The sequence below is a fragment of the Phoca vitulina genome, unplaced genomic scaffold (genome assembly GCF_004348235.1).
Source record: "Phoca vitulina isolate PV1807 unplaced genomic scaffold, GSC_HSeal_1.0 scaffold4, whole genome shotgun sequence".
NCBI classification, from domain to species: domain Eukaryota; kingdom Metazoa; phylum Chordata; class Mammalia; order Carnivora; family Phocidae; genus Phoca; species Phoca vitulina.
In genome coordinates this window covers 30,188,061-30,207,117 of record NW_022589707.1, presented here as the reverse complement: position 1 = coordinate 30,207,117, position 19,057 = coordinate 30,188,061, and the positions used below count along the sequence as shown (strand labels likewise).

Sequence of the window (19,057 nt, the reverse complement as noted above, 5' to 3'; positions counted from 1 at the left end):
ATCCTTTGTGTATACTCTTTAATGATATAGGTCCATGGTGTTAAGTTTTTAAGAGTACTGGTGCACAAGTCAATGTTTCATGAAGGTAATTCTAAATCTGTTATGATTCATAGACTCAATTCAGAGTTCTAGAAATTTTGAGTTGTTACAATCCCAAATTCTGAAAGGTTAGCTCATTGCTAACAACGTGTGTATTATTGGAGCAATGCTAGATTATAAAATTCATTATTCATTAATAATGAAATACACAAAGGTAAGGTGATTTTTCAGACAGATACCAATTTAAAAATTAGTTATAACCATATTCAGTGCCAAAATATCAATTACTTTCTATGGATGACTTTACCGGTTTAAACATTTGGTTTCAGACAGTCACTGGTAAGTTGCCTGCCTTCATTTATACACTTAAAAGTACAGTGATAAACTACAGTGGAGGTGGCTTCTCTTTCCATTACTTACCTAGGTTTTGCCACATGCTGAAAATTTCACAACCCATTGTGACGCGCATGTCACCATACCTGAAATAAAACAAAAAGCAAACCTGACACAAAACCTTCAAAACAAAGAAATATTTGTGTTTTTTTGGAATAGAGAAGTATTTATGTCTCTTCTGAATTAAAAGACACTGTAATTAAAGATGTTTAATGTAGATGTCTTGATGCTTCTAATGCAAATCCTTGTATAAATCCTTTAATAAAACAGATTTGTCCTCTATTTTAGTTGCTTCTAAAATATATTGATTCCTGAAAGATGGAGCTCCGCCCCCCCCCCCCCAGAGAAAAGTATAAGTAAGTTCAAAATTTCCAGAAAAGAGTGCTTCTTGTCCTCTTGCTCATTGCTTCTCCATTGTCATTTCCAGTTGTGGACATCTGATTTATGAATCATTTGAACTAAACACCCTCTTAAAAGCACAACATTTGATCTGCCTCATATCCCCACCCAATTATACACCGATACTTACTTTTCTAACACCTTTTCTTTTTGGAAGGTGTGAACATCTCTAACTGCAGACACAATTGGTTTATAAAAATGACCGCAAGGTAAAAGTAGGAATCCCAGATCTAAAACAAGATTATAGTGTTACAAAAATATTTACAGATTAAGTGACATGATATCTTGGATTTGCTTCAAAAGTGATAAGTGGATGGGGGTACAGGTGAAATAAGATTGGCCCTGTGTGAATAATAGTCGAATCTGGATATGGGTGCATGGGGGTTCATCACACTATTCTCTCTGCTTTTACATATGCTTGAAATTTGCTGTAACAAAGTAAAGCAAAGAAATATTATCTATTTCTATACTGTTTCAGTGCCTTATCACAGGTTTCTTAAGCTCCCTGGTATATGTTAAATGTTTTGTTTCTCTTATAATATGTCTGAGTATCTCCATGGAAGCTGAGGTATAAGTTGGGTTATTTTATTCCTGTGAGAATTCATTTTTGGAACTCCTTTTAATGGAGAATTAAAAAAAAAAAAGGCATACACTTCTCTGGATATGCTAATTGCTTTAAATTCAGACAGTATAAAAAAATTCCCTGCCCAGACATATCTTTTGAGTTTAAGGTTTCTTATATCAAAAACAGCACCAGAAAGAGATCAGAATAAAATTCCCAGAAATAAACTTAACCAAAAATATATGACATAATGGAAGGAAACTACTTCTTCACGGACACCAAGTAAAATTAGAAATAATAAGGAGAAACGTTGTAAAGAATTAATATCTTTTATATATAAAGAGCTCTTACAAACAAAAAATGTAAGACCAAGCAAAATAATGAACAAAAGTCAAGAGCAGATATTTCACAAAATATGAATTTTAGTAATTTCAGGTTGGTGTATATATAGGAAATCAAATATAATTGGTATAACCCTTAACTCAATAATTCCACTTACAAATATTTATCCAAAAAATAATTAAGGATATGTGCCAAGTTTTATTTTGTAAGAAGGCACATAGAAAGAGTGATTTATAAGAACACAATAGCAGAAACAACTTAATATTAAAAAGTAGAGTTGTGATTATGAAATTTTCATATATTTATTATTATATGGTATGATATACAGACATAGTATACAACCTTTAAATTCCATTGGTTTTTACTGATTTGTGCTTTTTTATGTTTTCTAGTTATCCAATAGGGACAATTTACTCAATGTTGAATACGAAAAATGTTATTTAGAAAGAATAGGAAACACAGATGCCAAAACCCAAAAACATCGTTAAGAAGGGAAGCCAAAATAAGCATTGCCCATCTTTGTTTACCAATTATCATTTTCCGTTTAAAAAATAGTATATCAAGGGGTGCCGGGTTGGCTTAGTCGTTAAGCGTCTGCCTTCAGCTCAGGTCATGATCCCAGGGTCCTGGGATCAAGCCCCGCATTGGGCTCCCTGCTCAGTGGGAAGCCTGCTTCTCCCTCTCCCACTCCCTCTGCTTGTGTTCCCTCTCTCGCTGTCTCCCTCTGTCAAATAAATAAATAAAATCTTAAAAAAAATAGTATATCAAGAATTCTTAGGCATATCAAATTATATTATAGATGTAGAGAAAGTTCTGCCTTAAAGAATTTTACCAATCTTTCATTTTGTTTCTTTTCATTAATTCATTCTAAAAAAAACGTGATGATGGAGAAGTAAAGGAACTGAAGTGTTTACTTTGTAAACATTTTCTTCATATAAACTCTATTTTAAAAAATGTCTTAAAAACCTATGTTCTAAGTTCCCTTTGTCACACATGAGGACCATACAAGAAAGAAGAATGAAAATTTATAGTAACAACAAGGAACTACCTCCTCTTAAGCACTATGATTTCCACTAGGTTGATAAGCATGATTGTAGCCCTAACTTGTTCAGTAATGACAACTTCTAATATTATTCATCATGAAAGCTGATATAGCCCAAGATTAATTTAGGGTAGGTGGAGTAAATGTGTTTTCCTATTATTAAAAGAAAGAAAATATGGTAGGTAATTTCCTCAAGTATAAGGTAAAAGATTTCAGCTCAGGTAGGAGAGTCATCTGGATGGATACTTACCTTATAATCAAAGTTTTCATTTAAGAAGTTCTTACGAAGTGCATCAGACAGGTATAGAACTGTTGTAATAATAACGCTAGTGAAAAAAAAAAGAACATTTTAAGTTGGAAACTTTGCATTAGTGAAAATCATTTATTACATAAGAATAAAAAACAATTAAGGTAAAAGAAAACCTACAGGGGGCACCTGGATAGCTCAGTTGGTTAAGTGTCCAACTCTTGGTTTCAGCCCTGAGATCAAGCCCCATGTCAGGCTCTGTGCTCAGCTTGGAGTCAGCTTGGGATTCTTTTTTTCTCCTTCTCCCTCCCCTTCCGCTCACCACCCCCCACCCCACTGTCCCCAAATAAATACATAAATAAATAAATTTTTTAAAAAGGAAAAGAAAACCTTCAGGAAGCATGTGGAATAATATTATTTGAATACCATGTGCTAACTTTTTGAAAATTTTCTTTAAAGTAATCTCTACACCCAACATGGGGCTTGAACTCATGATCTCCAGATCCTGAGTCACATGCTCTACCAACTGAGCCAGCCAGGTGCCCCCAGTGTGGAACAATATTATATAATTCATATTTGAAACAGGAAAAAAGGGACACCAGGTGAAAAAAAAAAAAAAATCAATCACTGAAGTTGGGTTCTTTGTAAAATGATACCCAGATCTATGAATTCATATGACTCAGGCAGAAATATATTAATCTCTAGCAGAAATTAATGCTTTTATTAATTTCTGAACAAAGCAAAATGATTAATCCAAATATAATATTCCATATTTGATTAACATGGAAGAAAGCCACACTTCAAAAAAAAATACAGAAAAAAAATGGAGCCCAAAGATGCAATCAATAAAATGACAGAATATATTGAGTATTTATTAGAGGTCTTCTCTCTGTTCTCCCCCTTTTAAGGTATTAGGGGTCAGGCAAGAGCTACGGAAGGCAGACTCCCTCTCTCGGTGACAGAATGCCACTAAAGAAACAATTACAGACTGTGAAATTGTCTATAACCCAGCACTAAGCTGAGGGAAACTGCCAGTGGGTGTTAAGGCAATTCAGAAAATGGGGCATCTCAGGGCTGGAGAAATTAGGGGAAGCCCGACAAGGGGACATATGCAGCCATGTGCAGCTTGCTAGGGAGATTAAAAGAGGATTTCGTGAGCATTCTTGGTTAATTCTAGAGTTAGGCAATTCATTCAAAACCTGCTCCTTTTTGTAGCTATATGAATTGACATTCAAAACTGAATGCATATCCAGTTGGTTCATTTAATATTACATATAGCATTACAGTGAAACAACACAGGCCATTCCCCAAAATACTATAAACTAATGGTATACATATATACATATGGTTGATACTCAAAACCTCCTCGACCTTTGCTGAGACGCATGCCCAATGGAGTGTCTGATGTGATGAGACTCCAGTTCTCACCACAGGATTTGGAATCAAGGGGTAGAGTTCTATGACTGCAAATAAAACAAAAGGAAACAAAACACCCCACCAACTTCACACCTTGATTATCCTACTGGTAAAACCTAGACTAGAGGGATATTTACTAATTAGAAGAATATTTAGAGCCTTTGAAGGACATAAAGGTTCATTATTGCTATCTGCTGGAAAACTCACTATGATAGCCTTCTCCTGGGATAGGAAAATATTAATAAGACTAAGGGGTCAGATGGTTGAATGAGAATAGCCCAAGCTAAAGAAAGGGAAAGAGAAGAAAACCACCATTTCTCGGGCACCTGCTCCACTGTGAGTAGGCATGTACATTTTATATATGTCAATTACATCTTTCAACAACTCTTATGATGAATGTTAGGTATAAGCAGAGCCTATGAAAATGAAAAGTCCCGTGGTGTCTCCAGCTCCCCAAACAGCAGATACCATCAGTGAATTTCCTACTAAAGAGATAAATCACCTGCAAATAACAGTATAAAGTGGCAATTTTCCACAGCCACTAGCAGAATTGATGATAACTGAAGAAATCATTAAAATTCCCAAAGTAGTTTATCTAAAACTTACATTATGAAACTAATGCTTAATTATCAGAAAATGGAATGCTATCAAGCAAGGAAGCAGTTCATTCTTAACACGTGGTTCTAAGCACAAACGTTCTGCTATGGTATTCAATGGAGAAATACACACAGTCCCACTACACCTGAGTTTCACATAAAAAAAACACCTTCTGGCCCACGACTGTAGCATGAATTGTTGTTCAGAAACAAGAGCATCCAGTGCTAGTGAAACATGGCATATCTGGGATTTAGACTATTGGACCTAAGGTCCTGGCAAGCAGCCAAAACATTCAACTTTCCAAAGTAAGAAGGTTATTCCACAGCAAAGATGACCCATTTGTTATTTATATGCTGGGTCCCAAACACAAATAAAATCCACAGTTCCCTGAACTGTGCTCGCTGGTAAACAACATGGAGCCTCTGTGACCTTATTGTCAACCAGTGAGTCTTAACCTGGTTGCTCCCTGGAATCACCCAGGAGCCTTTAAAATACAGATAGATACCCCCAGAGATTCTAATGAATGGATTGGGTTACAACCTGGACATCAGGAGTGTTAGGACTCCCAGGTGATTCTCCTGTGCACCCAGAACTGAGAACCACTGCTCCAGACAAAGCAGTGCTTCTCAAACTTTAGTGGGTACCTGGTGATCTAGTTAAAATGCAGATTATGACTCAGTAGGCCTGGGGTGGGGCCTGAGATTCTGCCATTTCTAACAAGCTCCAGGGGATGCTCATGCTGTTCATCCTTGGTCCACCCTTTGAAGAGCAAAGCTCTCCAGAGGCCTAAGCCAGATAAACATTCCAACAAACTCTGTTTCACATTCTCCTGGCTTCTAGCATTTTAGGCCAGTCATTATACTTGGTCATTCTTTGAGGGAGCATGCAGTCCTTGTTCTAGATTCAATACCTCGTCCTGTCACCAAGGCCGCTTTATTATTAGGCACAAGAGGCAGAGGGCATAGGACCTACAATCTTTTCAGGAGCTTTGGAAAATATTGAGACCTGAAAAGATGTTATGGGACCAAAAATTAAAACCGCAAAATAAAAACTAAAAAAAGGTTAATTATATATCTGTAGAATGCAACATTACTTATATCATTTATTGTCCAATTTCATATTTAGGCAACTTCTATTGTATTAAAAAAAAGTATAGGTTACTTTTTACAACTTTACAAGAATTCCTAAATATACAGAAATGCTGAGAAATCCCAAGCAGTTGGAGTTAAATGACTCACTCATAGGCCAATAATTTAAAAAGCAAAATGTAAAAATTGCTTTTTATTTCTTTTCTTCAGTAAAATGTGGCATGTGGGTCTATTTAATATGTTTGATAGGCTGAGAGGTAAGACCTCCAAAAACAAGACTTCCCAAAACTAGAAGGACCTAAAGTGAGTCTACTTCAAATGCGTTGCATTTATGCTTAAAACATTCAGCTCAAGTCACAGAGGCAGCTCCCAGAGCTTTTTATGGTAACTCAGCACTGAGTCAGGATCCTGGCACACAGGTCTCCAAGCCAGCTAAAGGCAGTTATACATTATTGCTCCTTCATTGTAGTTGATATCTGTGGTGTTTAGAGATCTTTCTTTACTTGTTCCAATTTTTCCAAAACAATGTGGCTCCTTTGGTTTTATTCTTTTACTCATGACTCAGTTTTTGAATATAAGGACATTTCAAATCTCAGCACACCACTTCAATAGCCAAGAAAGGTTTGCAATCTGTTACTACAAATGGTCAAATGACTGATATCTGCCATAGAAGTATAGGCACAAGGATGACTTCTGACAACCTTCATCTATGGGCACAGCAAGGTAAAATTTACATATAAAAGAGGAACTAGAGCACAGGAAATCAAAGTTATTGCTTCAAGATTTTCAGTTCCCACCTCATTCTGGCATTTAGAAAGTATTTTTAAAGAAAGACTACCTCCCTCCTCTAGAAATCTCATCTATTCTAATTTGTTGTAAACTATTCCGACTTGTTAACGTGCTTAAGCAAAAGCCCACCCCCACAAATTATACCTGGACTGGGAGAAGCACCTTTGTGGATAAACTGGGTATCAAAAGACTAATGTTTACACAATGAAAATCTAGGGAATTCTAATCATGGAGAAAAACAACTTCCCTACAACCTGGTGGGTTAATAGGGGCAGAAGAAATCAGCACAAAGACACTTGGGGCAGATGAAAATCCTGGAAGGCCATCAAGGGAACTGATCTAAGCTAGTGGTCCTCAAACTTTAGAGCCATGACAAAATCACCTTGAGGATTCATAAGACTTCAGCGCCTCACCACCACCGAGGGCCTGGTGAGTTCCAGATGGGGCCCAACCAGACGCTTCTAACACACGTGATCATCCTGCCTCGTTTTGGGGACTGTGTTACAGATGGAGGAGAAGACAGCCAAGGGTTGGATCTTGGACAGCAGTGATGCTGGGGGATCTGGCCTTGTTAACCACTGCTTCACCAAAGGCCTAGCCCACAGTAAGTTTTACTGAATGACTGTAGCCTCACAACTATATGTAAACCTATGCTTTGTTATACTTATTTGCTGTACTAGGTAATTCTAAAATGAGAAGTTTGTACAACATTTTATGCCTTTTTGAAAGCTATTTTGAAGAACAGACTGAAGGCACTCCAAGTGGAGGGCACAGCATAAGCCAAAATGGAAGCAGGAAATGGAGTGATTGGGCTTTTAGTCAAGTGTGCCGTATGGGTGAGGAAGAACAAACCAAGACTGAAATGGAGGAATTTAGGAATTTTAAAAACTCCCTTGACCTTGTCCACTGAGTGGTACTGGCAGAAAGTCACTCATGTGTCAACAGGCTCAGGTTTAGACTATCAGGCTCAGATCTTAAGGAAGCCTTTAGTTCATGGATCCATTCTTCCTACCAGCTCCTCACAACTCACCAGGACATGGAGTATGCAGGAGGTTCTTGCATAAATATTTGCTGTCACTATTTAAGTTTGGCACATTCATCTGAGTAATAGATAGTTTTGGTAAAAATCAGTATCTTATCTCTCCCTTGGACTGTAAAATTGTTCAAGGATTATTACCCTAATAGAAAAACACCACCAACAACAACAAAATACAGTAGTAGCGGTGTTGGTGGGTGCTCAACAGATTAGCTGCTCGACCACCCAACTTTTCATCGTCTCTATCACATACTCTGTCTTCCTTCCTGTTACAGTGCCAAGGCTCCTAGCTAAGGCCAAGCTTTTTTTGTGTGCATAATTTCAGAGCTACTCTAAGTGTGGCAAGCTTCTTTCACTGAGAAAGTCTTATCACAAAAAGCATTGTCAGCTAACCTAAACTGCATGCCTACGTGGTTGGTTTAATTTCCAGTGCAAGCTGATTGTGCACAGGTAACAGGCAGTTCTCAAAGGGCACACAGCAATTCTGCACTTAGCCCAACCCCACTTCCCACCGCCCCCCAGCTTGTTCCTTCACTTATTCCTGTTTTCTTTAGTAGCACCAGTATTTCTGTCTTTGCTAATCCATTCCTATTTGTAAACTAAAATACTGTATTATTCCATATTTTAAAAAGAGTCCTCGTCCCTTAACTCCTTCCAGATGTAGCCCCATTTCTCTGCTTCCTTTCACAGCAAAACTTCTAATGAGCTGTTTTCACTTTCTTAATTCCTAGCTGTTCTTGAATTCACTCTAATAAGGCTTTCTCCTCCATCGCTGCGCTGAAAGAGCACATGCCATGGTCATCAGTATCTACACAACACTGCCAAATCTGGGGGCAACTGTCAGTCTTCATCATCTCCAATCTCCCAACAGCTCTTGATACTTCTACCTTCATGGAATACCTTCTTCACAGGACAGTATACTCTGCTGGTTCTCACCTTAAATCATGGGCTGCTCCTTTTCAGTCTCTTTTGCTGGATGCTTCTCCATGTTCTGGCCTTTAAAATGGCAGCATGCTCTATAGCCCAGTGCTAAGTACTTTTTTCTTTTTAATCTACTCTCTTCCAGGTGCTCTCATTCAGTGCCATGGCTTCAAATATCATCCATATCATCCAATGACCCTCAAATGCACACCTCCAGCCCTAACCTCTTCCCTCAGCTCCATAGAAGCAGGTGTAGCTTCCTCTTCTATGTTTCCACTAAGATATCGAAGAGTATTTCAAACTTCTGTTTCACATAAGATTCTTCACCTTCCCCACCCCCAAAGCTGCTCCTCTCAGTATTTCCCCACCAAAGTGAATGGCACCACCATTCATCCTTCTGTTCAGGCCAAAATTCTAAAGGCCATCTTCCATTTTTTCTCTGCCACCCACATCCAGTCATCTGCAAGTTATGTTATCTCAATCTTCAAAATCGATCTTCTTACTACCTTCACTGCCATCTACCTGTTCGAGCCATTAGCTGGATTGCTGTATTAAGCTTCTAACTGGTCCTTCTTGGTTTCTCTCTTTTTTTAAAAAATATTTTATTTATTTATTTGAGAGAGAGAGAGAGCGTGCACAAGTCGGGGGGGGAAGGGGCAGAGGGAGAAGCAGACTCCCAACTGAGCAGGGAGCCCACGTGATGCTCGATCCCAGGACCCTGAGATCATGACCTGAGCTGAAGGCAGACACTTAACCAACCGAGCCACACATGTGCCCCCTTCTTGGTTTCTCTTAATGTTTCTCTACTCCCTAATATTTGGGCCCTGTCTTCCTCTTCTAACCTCATTGTTACTGGCTCCTTCTCTCCTCATGTTCCAGCCACACTAATAGTCTTTCAGTTTCTTGAATGTGCCATATTCACTCTGACCACAGGGCCTTTGTATAAGCTATTTCTGCTGATAAGAACATTCTTCCTTTGTTGTCTGCCTGTTAACTCCTGCTTTGGCTTTCAGCTCAAGTTTCACTTCCTAATGAAAGAGCCTTCCAATCCCAGTCCAGAACAAAGTTCCTTTCATAAACATTTTCAAAGAACTATGCTCTATCTTTATGGCATTTATTTTATACTTTAGGTATTGGAAAAGATTTGCTGAGTGGATGGGTCAGTAAATGAATGAATGACCTTCCCTAAGAATCTTTGGTTCCACAAGTCACCTATTTGCTACACTGATCTCATTTGAAAGCTAAATTACTTGAAGGTACTAGTCAACTAAATAATTCAGTGTTTGGTGAGAAAAAGCACACATAAAAAAATGTATGATATGTTTGAAGCCAACATGCACACAAGATAAACAAAATAAGGGCCTGAAATGTCAACTGTAAGGCCAGAAGGTTTTACTTCCCTCAGTAAGCAAGTCTGTTACAAGATTTATCTCTTTGAAAATGTATAAAGCTGTGACTTTATTTTTGTACTATATTTTGCAATGTGTATGGGAAGGGGGTGGAGAGAAGCTTGTCTCAAAGTGTCCTGTATTTTTGGTACTTAATTTTCATCTCCCTTATGTTCCTTCTTTCTCAAATTGAGCAGTTGTTCTCATCAGAAACATCTACCAAGAACTTAACAGTGGGAACAATACAACTTTGCACACAAGCAAGAGACACATGTCTCATCCTTGTGCAAGTTAGGCTGGATGCCCTTACCGTGTCACCCGATATTAGACATTCAGGTGGAAATAAACACAAGACCATACTAATCACCAAGTGTCTGGTCACAGCTTTTAGTAGGACTTCAGATAAAGCAGGGAAGCTACAGGATTTGGGACAACATAGTTTATAGATGAAAGTTAAAGGCATTTAACTTACTTGAAAACACAGGAAGAAAGGACCAACACATCAAAGAATACATATTTTGAGGGATGAGCTATTCAGCTGAGCTCAAAGGTAGGGCAGTGGTGACTTCTCAGCTAGTTACTATCAATTTGACATGTATTAGGCACATAGTAGGTAGTAAAAGTGGGAGTCTGGGTAAAAATGCCTCTTTGAGGGGCCCTGATCAAATATTTGTCTAAGAAAGTTAGCAACATGGAAGAAAGGTGGTTAACTTCAGAGACGTGGATCTAGCTCCTGCAACTTGCGTCTACATAGTTTAGCAAAGTGGTCAGGTTTTCTTTCCAATGTATGCTAACATTTTTTAAAAAGATTTAATTTATTTATTTATTTGAGAGAGAGCACGCGAGAGCACGCACAAGTACGAGCAGGGGGAGGGGCAAAGGGGGAGGGAGAGAGGGAAGCAGACTCCCTGCTGAGCACGGAGCGGAGCGAGGCAGGGCTTGAACCCACGAACCCAAGACCACAACCTGAGCCAAAGTCAAGAGCTGAATGCTCAACCGACGGAGCTACCCGGGCGCCCCTGCCCTTTAACATATTTCAAATGTGTTTAACATCTTTCAGAAATGGACTTTTCTACCAATATTATAGTGGCTAATCTTTTTTATGGATAGAGAAGAAATAGTTGAAGGCTTATTTCTGGAATATATTGCATTCATAAGGCAAGAAAAATCTCATTTGGTTTCATACTTTGAATGGGAAATTGGCTACGGTGGTTGCATGGGGAGAAGAGCGGGAAGCAGAAGAACAGAAGGCAGTGTCTGTTCCAACTTGGGGTGCTCTCTACCAGACCCTGGAGTCCTCTCTCCAAATTGGGACGGACTTGCCATTGCCGGTGGAAAAACAGTGCCCGTTTCTTATCAGCACCGACTTGAGTGGCAAGAGCGTGATGGTACTGCATTTAGCAAAGGCTGATGGCTTTTTTCTTGGATTTGCTTTGGGAGTATCTTCTGTTTAAATGTATTACACAGAACTCATCTTAAACTAACCCATGCTCCTGTTTGGTTAACACTGTAGATGAAAATCTTGAACATCATGTGTTTACTCAAAAGCAGAATCTATACTTCTAAGTCTGTTACCCATTTGTGTGACCATGAGTCTTCATAAATGGAGTGGAGATTTTTAGGTAGAGAGAGATGGTGTTTAATTTTAAAAAGCCACATTGTGGTCACAGTTTTCAATAAGTTCAAGCAGAGCCTGTGTGCATAAGGAACAAAATGTCAAACTTATTTTTGGTTTGAATTTTTGCCATTGAATATTCTAATTCAAGTCAAAATATCCTTCTGCACACAGGGCAGGCATAATGACCACATGATGATGTTGTGTGATGTGGATGTCAGCAGCCTGGACCTCTTCCTGGCTGGCTCCCTGGACCACTTCATAGCCCTCTGCAGAATGTTAGATCTTTGGTAATAAGGCCAGATTCATGACCAATTGCTCCCTTTAAATCTATGGCATCCGGACATCCAGATGAAAAGATATTTGATTCTACTCACAGATATCAAACTAAATATGCTAAATTCTAAAGAGAGCTATTTCAGGAGTTTCAATTAGTCTTGAACATGGAAAAGCTGCTTCTGTACTTATGTAAAATATAATATGCCATATTATACTATTTGTTACTTCACAAGTTTTAACACATCGTTTTAACACCTCCACATCTATAAATGTATACTGCAGCAGAAGCCATATTAGGCATATCTTATCAAAATCCAACCCTATATTCCTGGGCTCTTACCACCACCATACCTGGCATCTGGGGAGGACATATGGTGTCTTTGGTCTATGGATAGATACCTGGAGAATTCAACCTTTATCCTGAATATGAGGGTGTTCGGGGCTGGACAAAAGGAGGAAGGAGAAGCAGGCAAATGTAGACTTGAAGGAAAGAGTGCTTATGAGACAGGGTAAATTACGAGTGTGGAAGTAAACATCAGCCAGTTTCCTAAAGAACTTCACCTGCATTCTGTATCCTGAGATGACAGAGACAGGAAGCATGAGAGCAGACACTGCCGTGATACTTACTCTCTGGGAAGGCTCCTGCCATTCTGGCAGCTGCCTAATCTCCTTTCCTGGCTCCTACTCCTTCAAGTACTGACTCAGATCTTTTATTTTTTTTTCCTGGATATGCCTAATACAAGCTAGTTTTGCCAACTTCCAGAGATTCAACTTTATGTCAATATCTCTCCAAATGTCTTCTCTAGTTCCAAATTTTGCTGAGAGCATTATTTTCAGCTCTCTACTGGCCATATCCCTTGGCTGTATAAAAGGAACTTCAATCTTCATGTGTCCAACTCAGGGGTCATATCTTATCCCCAGTGCTGAGCACACGGTAGATGCTTAATGTATCCTGCTGAGTTAAAATGAATTAAGAAAGATTAGAAATGACTCAAGTGTCTAGCAACAGGGCTGGTTAAATAAATGATGGTACACCAATTCAATAGAACATTATATGCCCATGAAAGAGAAAAAGAAACATAAATGAATGAGGGGCTTTCTATGTATTAATGTGGAAAGACTGCCAGGATTTTTAAGTGAAAGAGCAAAGTGCAAAATAGTGTATATATTATGCTACCTGCCAGGCTCTGTATAAAAGAACATTGGAAGGTCACGCAAGATGCTAATAAAAGTGGTAACTACAGGCTGGGGGTAAGGGATAAATACAGTAGATGGGAAGGGGTTTTTTCAATGTACGCTCTTCTTGTATTATTTGATTTTTGAACTATGTTAAATGTATCACCTGTTTAAAACAAATAGTAATATGTATTTTTTTTAAATGAGAGAAGTTAATTCAGAGACAAAGAAAAAGAATCCCAGGATTTGAAGATTTCAAACTTGAGATCAAACTAGAAAAATCATTTTTGTATCCCCTCTCGTCCATATCCTAAGCTGCAATCATTGTCAACTTAAATGTCTTACTTGTTAGCCACCAAGCGCATGACAGTCCAGTCCTTCGGAAACATCTCTGGGCGTATCAATATTCGGAACACAGTAAATATCTGTAGCAGGAAATCCTTGGATAGGGAAGAAACAGATCATTTTACTGAGTTACTTTAACTGTCAATACACACACACACAGAGCACGGTTGTTGCCATTTCCAAAGCAACTACAGAAAAGGAAGCCATGCTTCCATAGTTCACCAGGAGAAGGAACCATCACTGTTCTATTCTCAACACCCACTGGCTTGCTACCCTTCCCAGATGTTCTCTTTTCCTTTTCTTTCTCATACACAGTGGAAATGACCTTTCATTCCTCTTCACAAACTCTAAACATTTAGATTTTATAAATAAAGGGGAAGACTGACAGTTGAAGATTAGCAGGCAAATATATTCTTTCTTTTATTATAGTGTCCTCAACATCAGAACTTTTCATAGCGAGAGAACGATCAACAGATCTTCCTTTTAAGTAGGTGTCAAAATTTAGAAAGTTATGTTCATTAAAAAGCATTTTAAGCAAACACCCAGGTTTCTTCGAGGGCATTCTGAGGATGCAGCATTAATGGTATGCATGCAGGTTTACAGAATCTGAATGTGCTGTGTAGAATACACTCAAATAAGGATGTGTGCTAAGCTGAGCCTAGTGGCGAGTGCTTAGTAGCTATGGGAGTGTCAAGGACTTATTCAGAGTTGCCGTGCCAGAGGGCAGCCGTACTTACTGAGATGTTAACTTCAAACTGATCACCTAGAAACATTCTTGACAAGAAGCTACTGCCAGACACAGAAATACCTCTTCTTAAAACATTTCAAGTGATAGGGCCCCGAACGCTGCAGCATATTACACTTAAAGGGGACTCAAGAAGACAACACACATGTACTGAATGACATAAAGCAGGCCCAATCAGAAAGAGATTGGCTCAGTCTAGTTTAGATTTGTTAACTAGAAAACTTACAGATTTGTTGATAACCTCAAGCAATGCTAGGAAAATATATCTACCAATCTGATTGAAAGCAACAGTATGGTGTTGCTTAATTAAAAAAAAAACAACCACACATGAGTTTTATTTATGAAACCCAGCAACACATTATGTGAAACATGTAAGCTGCTTGAATAGAAGATTATGGTTGTCATTCATATCATCAGAAGATAGATAGAATCTGAAAATATAAGAAATATGTGGTAGCTCTGTGTGTGTGTGTGTGTGTGTGTGTGGTTTTTTAACATACTCTAACAGCTTTGATCAAGCCCATAAATATTTTGACACGAAATTATTTTAGCTTCTTTGGCATCAACACACATACGTTGGTATGTGTAGTATGTGCCATGTGGAAATACGCCCGCTAGGTCATTCGCCTTTAAATGGCCAGACAGACCCTTCTCATGTAGGCAGAATCACCAGACACAGAGTTTCCCAAATGAATTCTACAGCAGGTCAGACAATTCGGGGAAACCCCTCACATTCCAGCCCTCTCTTGGCAAAGTAGGTCATTAGCATACTAATACGGTGAGAAACCCTTCTTAATGCATTTCTAAAACTTACTTCAAAAAAGTTTTTCAGTTCATTCTTTTGGGTTTTCCAGACATGAATATATATAATCCCTGCAAAAATGGATGTCTGCATTTACCTTTCAAAGAATTATATCCTACTTCAGTTTCCTATCTGGTGGCACTTGCTTAGATAGATGTTTTAAAAAAAAAATCATGAAGGTGGGGAATCACTTCTCATAGTCTACAATGACTTAGGAATAGTTTCATTTCTAAAATATTGAAATTTCATCTTTTCCCCTCTCGACTTTTAGGGAATCGGAAATTGGAGGTAGCACCCTTAGCAATGGGTGTGTGTACGGGGGTAGGGGGGTAGGAGAGAGTGATGGAAGCTGCACAGGGAAAGAATTGTCTGAAAAACTGGTTATAGCAGGCAGGACGTCTACCTTCCGGGCTGGCAACTTTGGTTGCTCTTCTTTTGTAGGGCTGGGGTCAAAGGGAAAGTTATTCCAGGTGTAGGAGCTGGGGACAGACCATGTGTTTCTGTGCCATCTTATTTTCTTATTCCCACTTATCTCACAAAATAAAAGGTGTGGCAGCGTGCGACACTGAGCCAACACCCACATAGTGACATAAATCTTTGCTTCCCCTAAGAAAACTTTTTAGTGTCTCAAATAGCTTTCTACAGTACCCATGCAAGCTTCATCTACCTTTATAGAATCCAACGCATTGTGGCAATCTTACAATGACAATGAAAAGCCATTTCAGTGAAAATCAGAAAATCGAGATTTTAATCCTGACTCAGCAATGAACAAGCCCAACGACCTTGGCAGTTTATTTAACCTCTCTGGAACTGAGCTCTCATATTTGGAAAATGTGGAGGCTTTAAGGTCCCTTGTAGTGAGCTGTGATTTTGAAAAGTCAGCATGATCACTTATCTGTTATTATACTAGACAAATGTTTTTTTCTTATTTCTCAGCTGTAGGCTAATGTTTCATCAGAGGGTAACATAAACACCTTCTACTGTGGCACTCCCATCATGTGACTGAGCTCTGCAAGGATTTACTATCAGCTGCCATGCAACTGGTTTCATTCAAACTCAGTTCCAGTATTTTAAAGCACTAATACCTGAATTCTGGATTCTTCAACAGGCCCCTGCCTGTCCTCCCCAAATCCACCGCTCTTCCCCGTCTGCCCTAAGTACTTTTCAGCTCTCATCATTTCACTGAATGTGTGCTTCTGCATATATATACGAAATTATCTTGCACACATAACAATAACTAACACATCTTCCCCATAATTTAAAAAAAGAACATTGCTATAATAATATTCCTGTTTGGATAGCAAGAAATAAGTGTTTCATATGCCACTATTTTAAAATTGGTAGGCTGGGAGCAGTTTCTTCTTTGTTTGTTTACTTCAAATAGCACAACATGGTAACTGAACTGCATTACTGGTTTTATTCAAATCAGGGTTCAAAATAGAAAAAGGAACAGTGAGGTGGTACTTTACAGAAGCACTTTTTTCTGCAGTGCAAGAGGTTCAAGTAAGGAAGTTCATGTGAAAACCACAACAGTAAAAAGGGCCATACTCAAATAGAAAAGAAAGCAAGAGCAATTTTTTATGATTTTAGAAATCATCACTAACATTTACTCATTCATAAATATTGAGTGCTTTATTACGTACCAGGCACTGTGTTAGATGCTGGGGACACCTAGTGGGGTAAGATACATTCTTTTTATTTATTCATGCAAGAGTATTTATGGAGTGTCTGTGACATGTCATTCCACATAAGTTGAATGTAATGCTTGCCCTAAACGGAGTGTACAGTTTGGCGGGAGAGCTGAATGCTAACCTAAAAACCACACGGATCTATGCATGCACTGCAAGTGAGGATAAGTCTGAGGACCAGGTATTCCATGGAGAGGGAAGAGCACCAGCACGCCTTAAAGGCAAGAGACAACACAGGGCTGCCTGGACTGCAATGGGGAGTGGCAAGAAATGGGGAAATTTATCCTGAGGGCAATGTAAGGCAGTGAGGGGCTTTAGGCAGATGGGTGAGAGGATTAAATTTGTTTTTCACTCATTTCCTGACTATATTGTACAAAAAATTGCTTTGTGTTTACACAGGATACCGTGGTATCAGCATAGCACAAGACAGAATGAAGTTTATGCAACAGAATTAGTGAGACACAGGAGGAGGTATTCTGAGATCATGAAACATGAGTTAAGAACTCAAGAAAAGAAAGCATCACGACATAAGCAGATAGACCAAGACACGGTCTCCTTATGTCAAAAGCAATGCCAGGGACAGAGCCTTCTAGGAACACATTTCCTTCACTTATGATTTAAAGTATAGTCAAATATTATCTTAAAAATTTTCTACAAATTTCAAATGTGTAATATCCTTGGTATGGGGTTTGAATTCAAATAAAGGGTGTTAATAATTATCACATTGAAATTCATAACCTTAAAGTTGAATATCTAAGCACATTACACAAAAATAACTCCCAAGTGGTCTTCAGTCTTTGAGAGCTAGAGAACTATTTTTTATAATAAAATAAAGGCTATAAGTTGAAATAACTGTACAGAAAAAGATGGTTTGTGAGGTATGCAGACATTTATTAAGAGGGTTGTTTCATTCAACTGAGATATATTATTCTAGGCTCTGTGCTTGGGACACAAAGACATGGTCTCTACTCTCAAAGAGCACAGTCATCAAGGATCCAAGGAAACAACATTTAGAAGGCATTGTTGGGTGCTATCACAGAAGGTGGGGAAGAGTGGGGGTGGGGGGGCACCATATTCTGTGAACACTTCATAAAGAAAGTGATTCCTGAGCTGGATTTTACAGCACGAGCTGAAATCAGGGAAGGATTAATAGGGGGTAAAATTAAGCAATTCGAGTGAGTGAGTAATGGTAGAATAGGCATTTCAGGGAGACACAAAAAAATGATTCAGAGGAATTAAAAACTGTATGGTTGGTTTGGAATATGCAAGTAATTTTAACTGGCTGTCATGAAAGGAGTTTGGAAGAGAGTGGAGGACAATGAGGATGGCAGGTCGACTGAGGATAGGGATTACTTGGCAGAGACTGGATCTTGTCCTGCTGGTAACGTGAAGTCCTCAGGGTTTTAAAGTTGGATTGTGACTTGATCAGATATGATTTTTCAAGGCTAGGGGGCCAGTACATGGGAGACAATGAAAGGCTGTAATAGTGCCGTACTTAACTTCCAGAACAGGTATAACCTCCTGCTTAAAGCAGGGTTCTCACAGTTCTATATGAAAAGTCATAATCAACAAAGAACAGGAGACTCAGTGCTTTCCATGTACAAGAAATACCATGGATATGGACAAAACTTTAGCCCTCAGCAGAAGGTGGGTGTATAATAAAACATTATTGACTACAGAAGGAGAAAAAAGAAAAGAAACAACTCGAACCACTTCCTGGTCTTTGCTTTTGTTCATTTCTAAAATACTGCCATGTTCCAAGGAAGGAAAGGGCTACACAATGCAGAGTACCAGCCCTCGGGTCCTTGCTCCTACACAGTCCTGTTGACATTGTGACTCACACCACTCACACAGAGCACCTGAGGACCTAGGAGAAGAAATGGCATACTGTTCAAAATGCCAGGAGCCACTCCCAACAGTAACCCTGGAGATGTCCTGATTCTGCAAGCAAGAACGGAGTTAAAACACCAATAATCTGGGAACTCCGTACTTTCAAAATTTGTTTTCATTTTCATTTCATTTAGAGAACCACTGTGAAATGCTTGGCCATATCTTTCTTTGAACTGATAAGAAGAAAGAATAAAGCAGTGCTTTTTTAGCAGTGCCAGGGATAAAGAACAACAAAAATATTAATTGGAACATCTCAAC

At 38.8% G+C, this 19,057-nt stretch overlaps 1 protein-coding gene across 1 annotated transcript in view; it reads right to left on the bottom strand.

Annotated features, from left to right (window-relative positions):
• Window positions 1–19,057, bottom strand: part of DOCK4 (dedicator of cytokinesis 4) — a 427,515-nt gene that overhangs the window by 73,865 nt on the left and 334,593 nt on the right. The window contains 4 exon segments of the mRNA XM_032401750.1: window positions 460–518; window positions 958–1,061; window positions 3,028–3,103; window positions 13,675–13,769. Coding sequence (XP_032257641.1) covers window positions 460–518; window positions 958–1,061; window positions 3,028–3,103; window positions 13,675–13,769 — 334 coding nt within the window.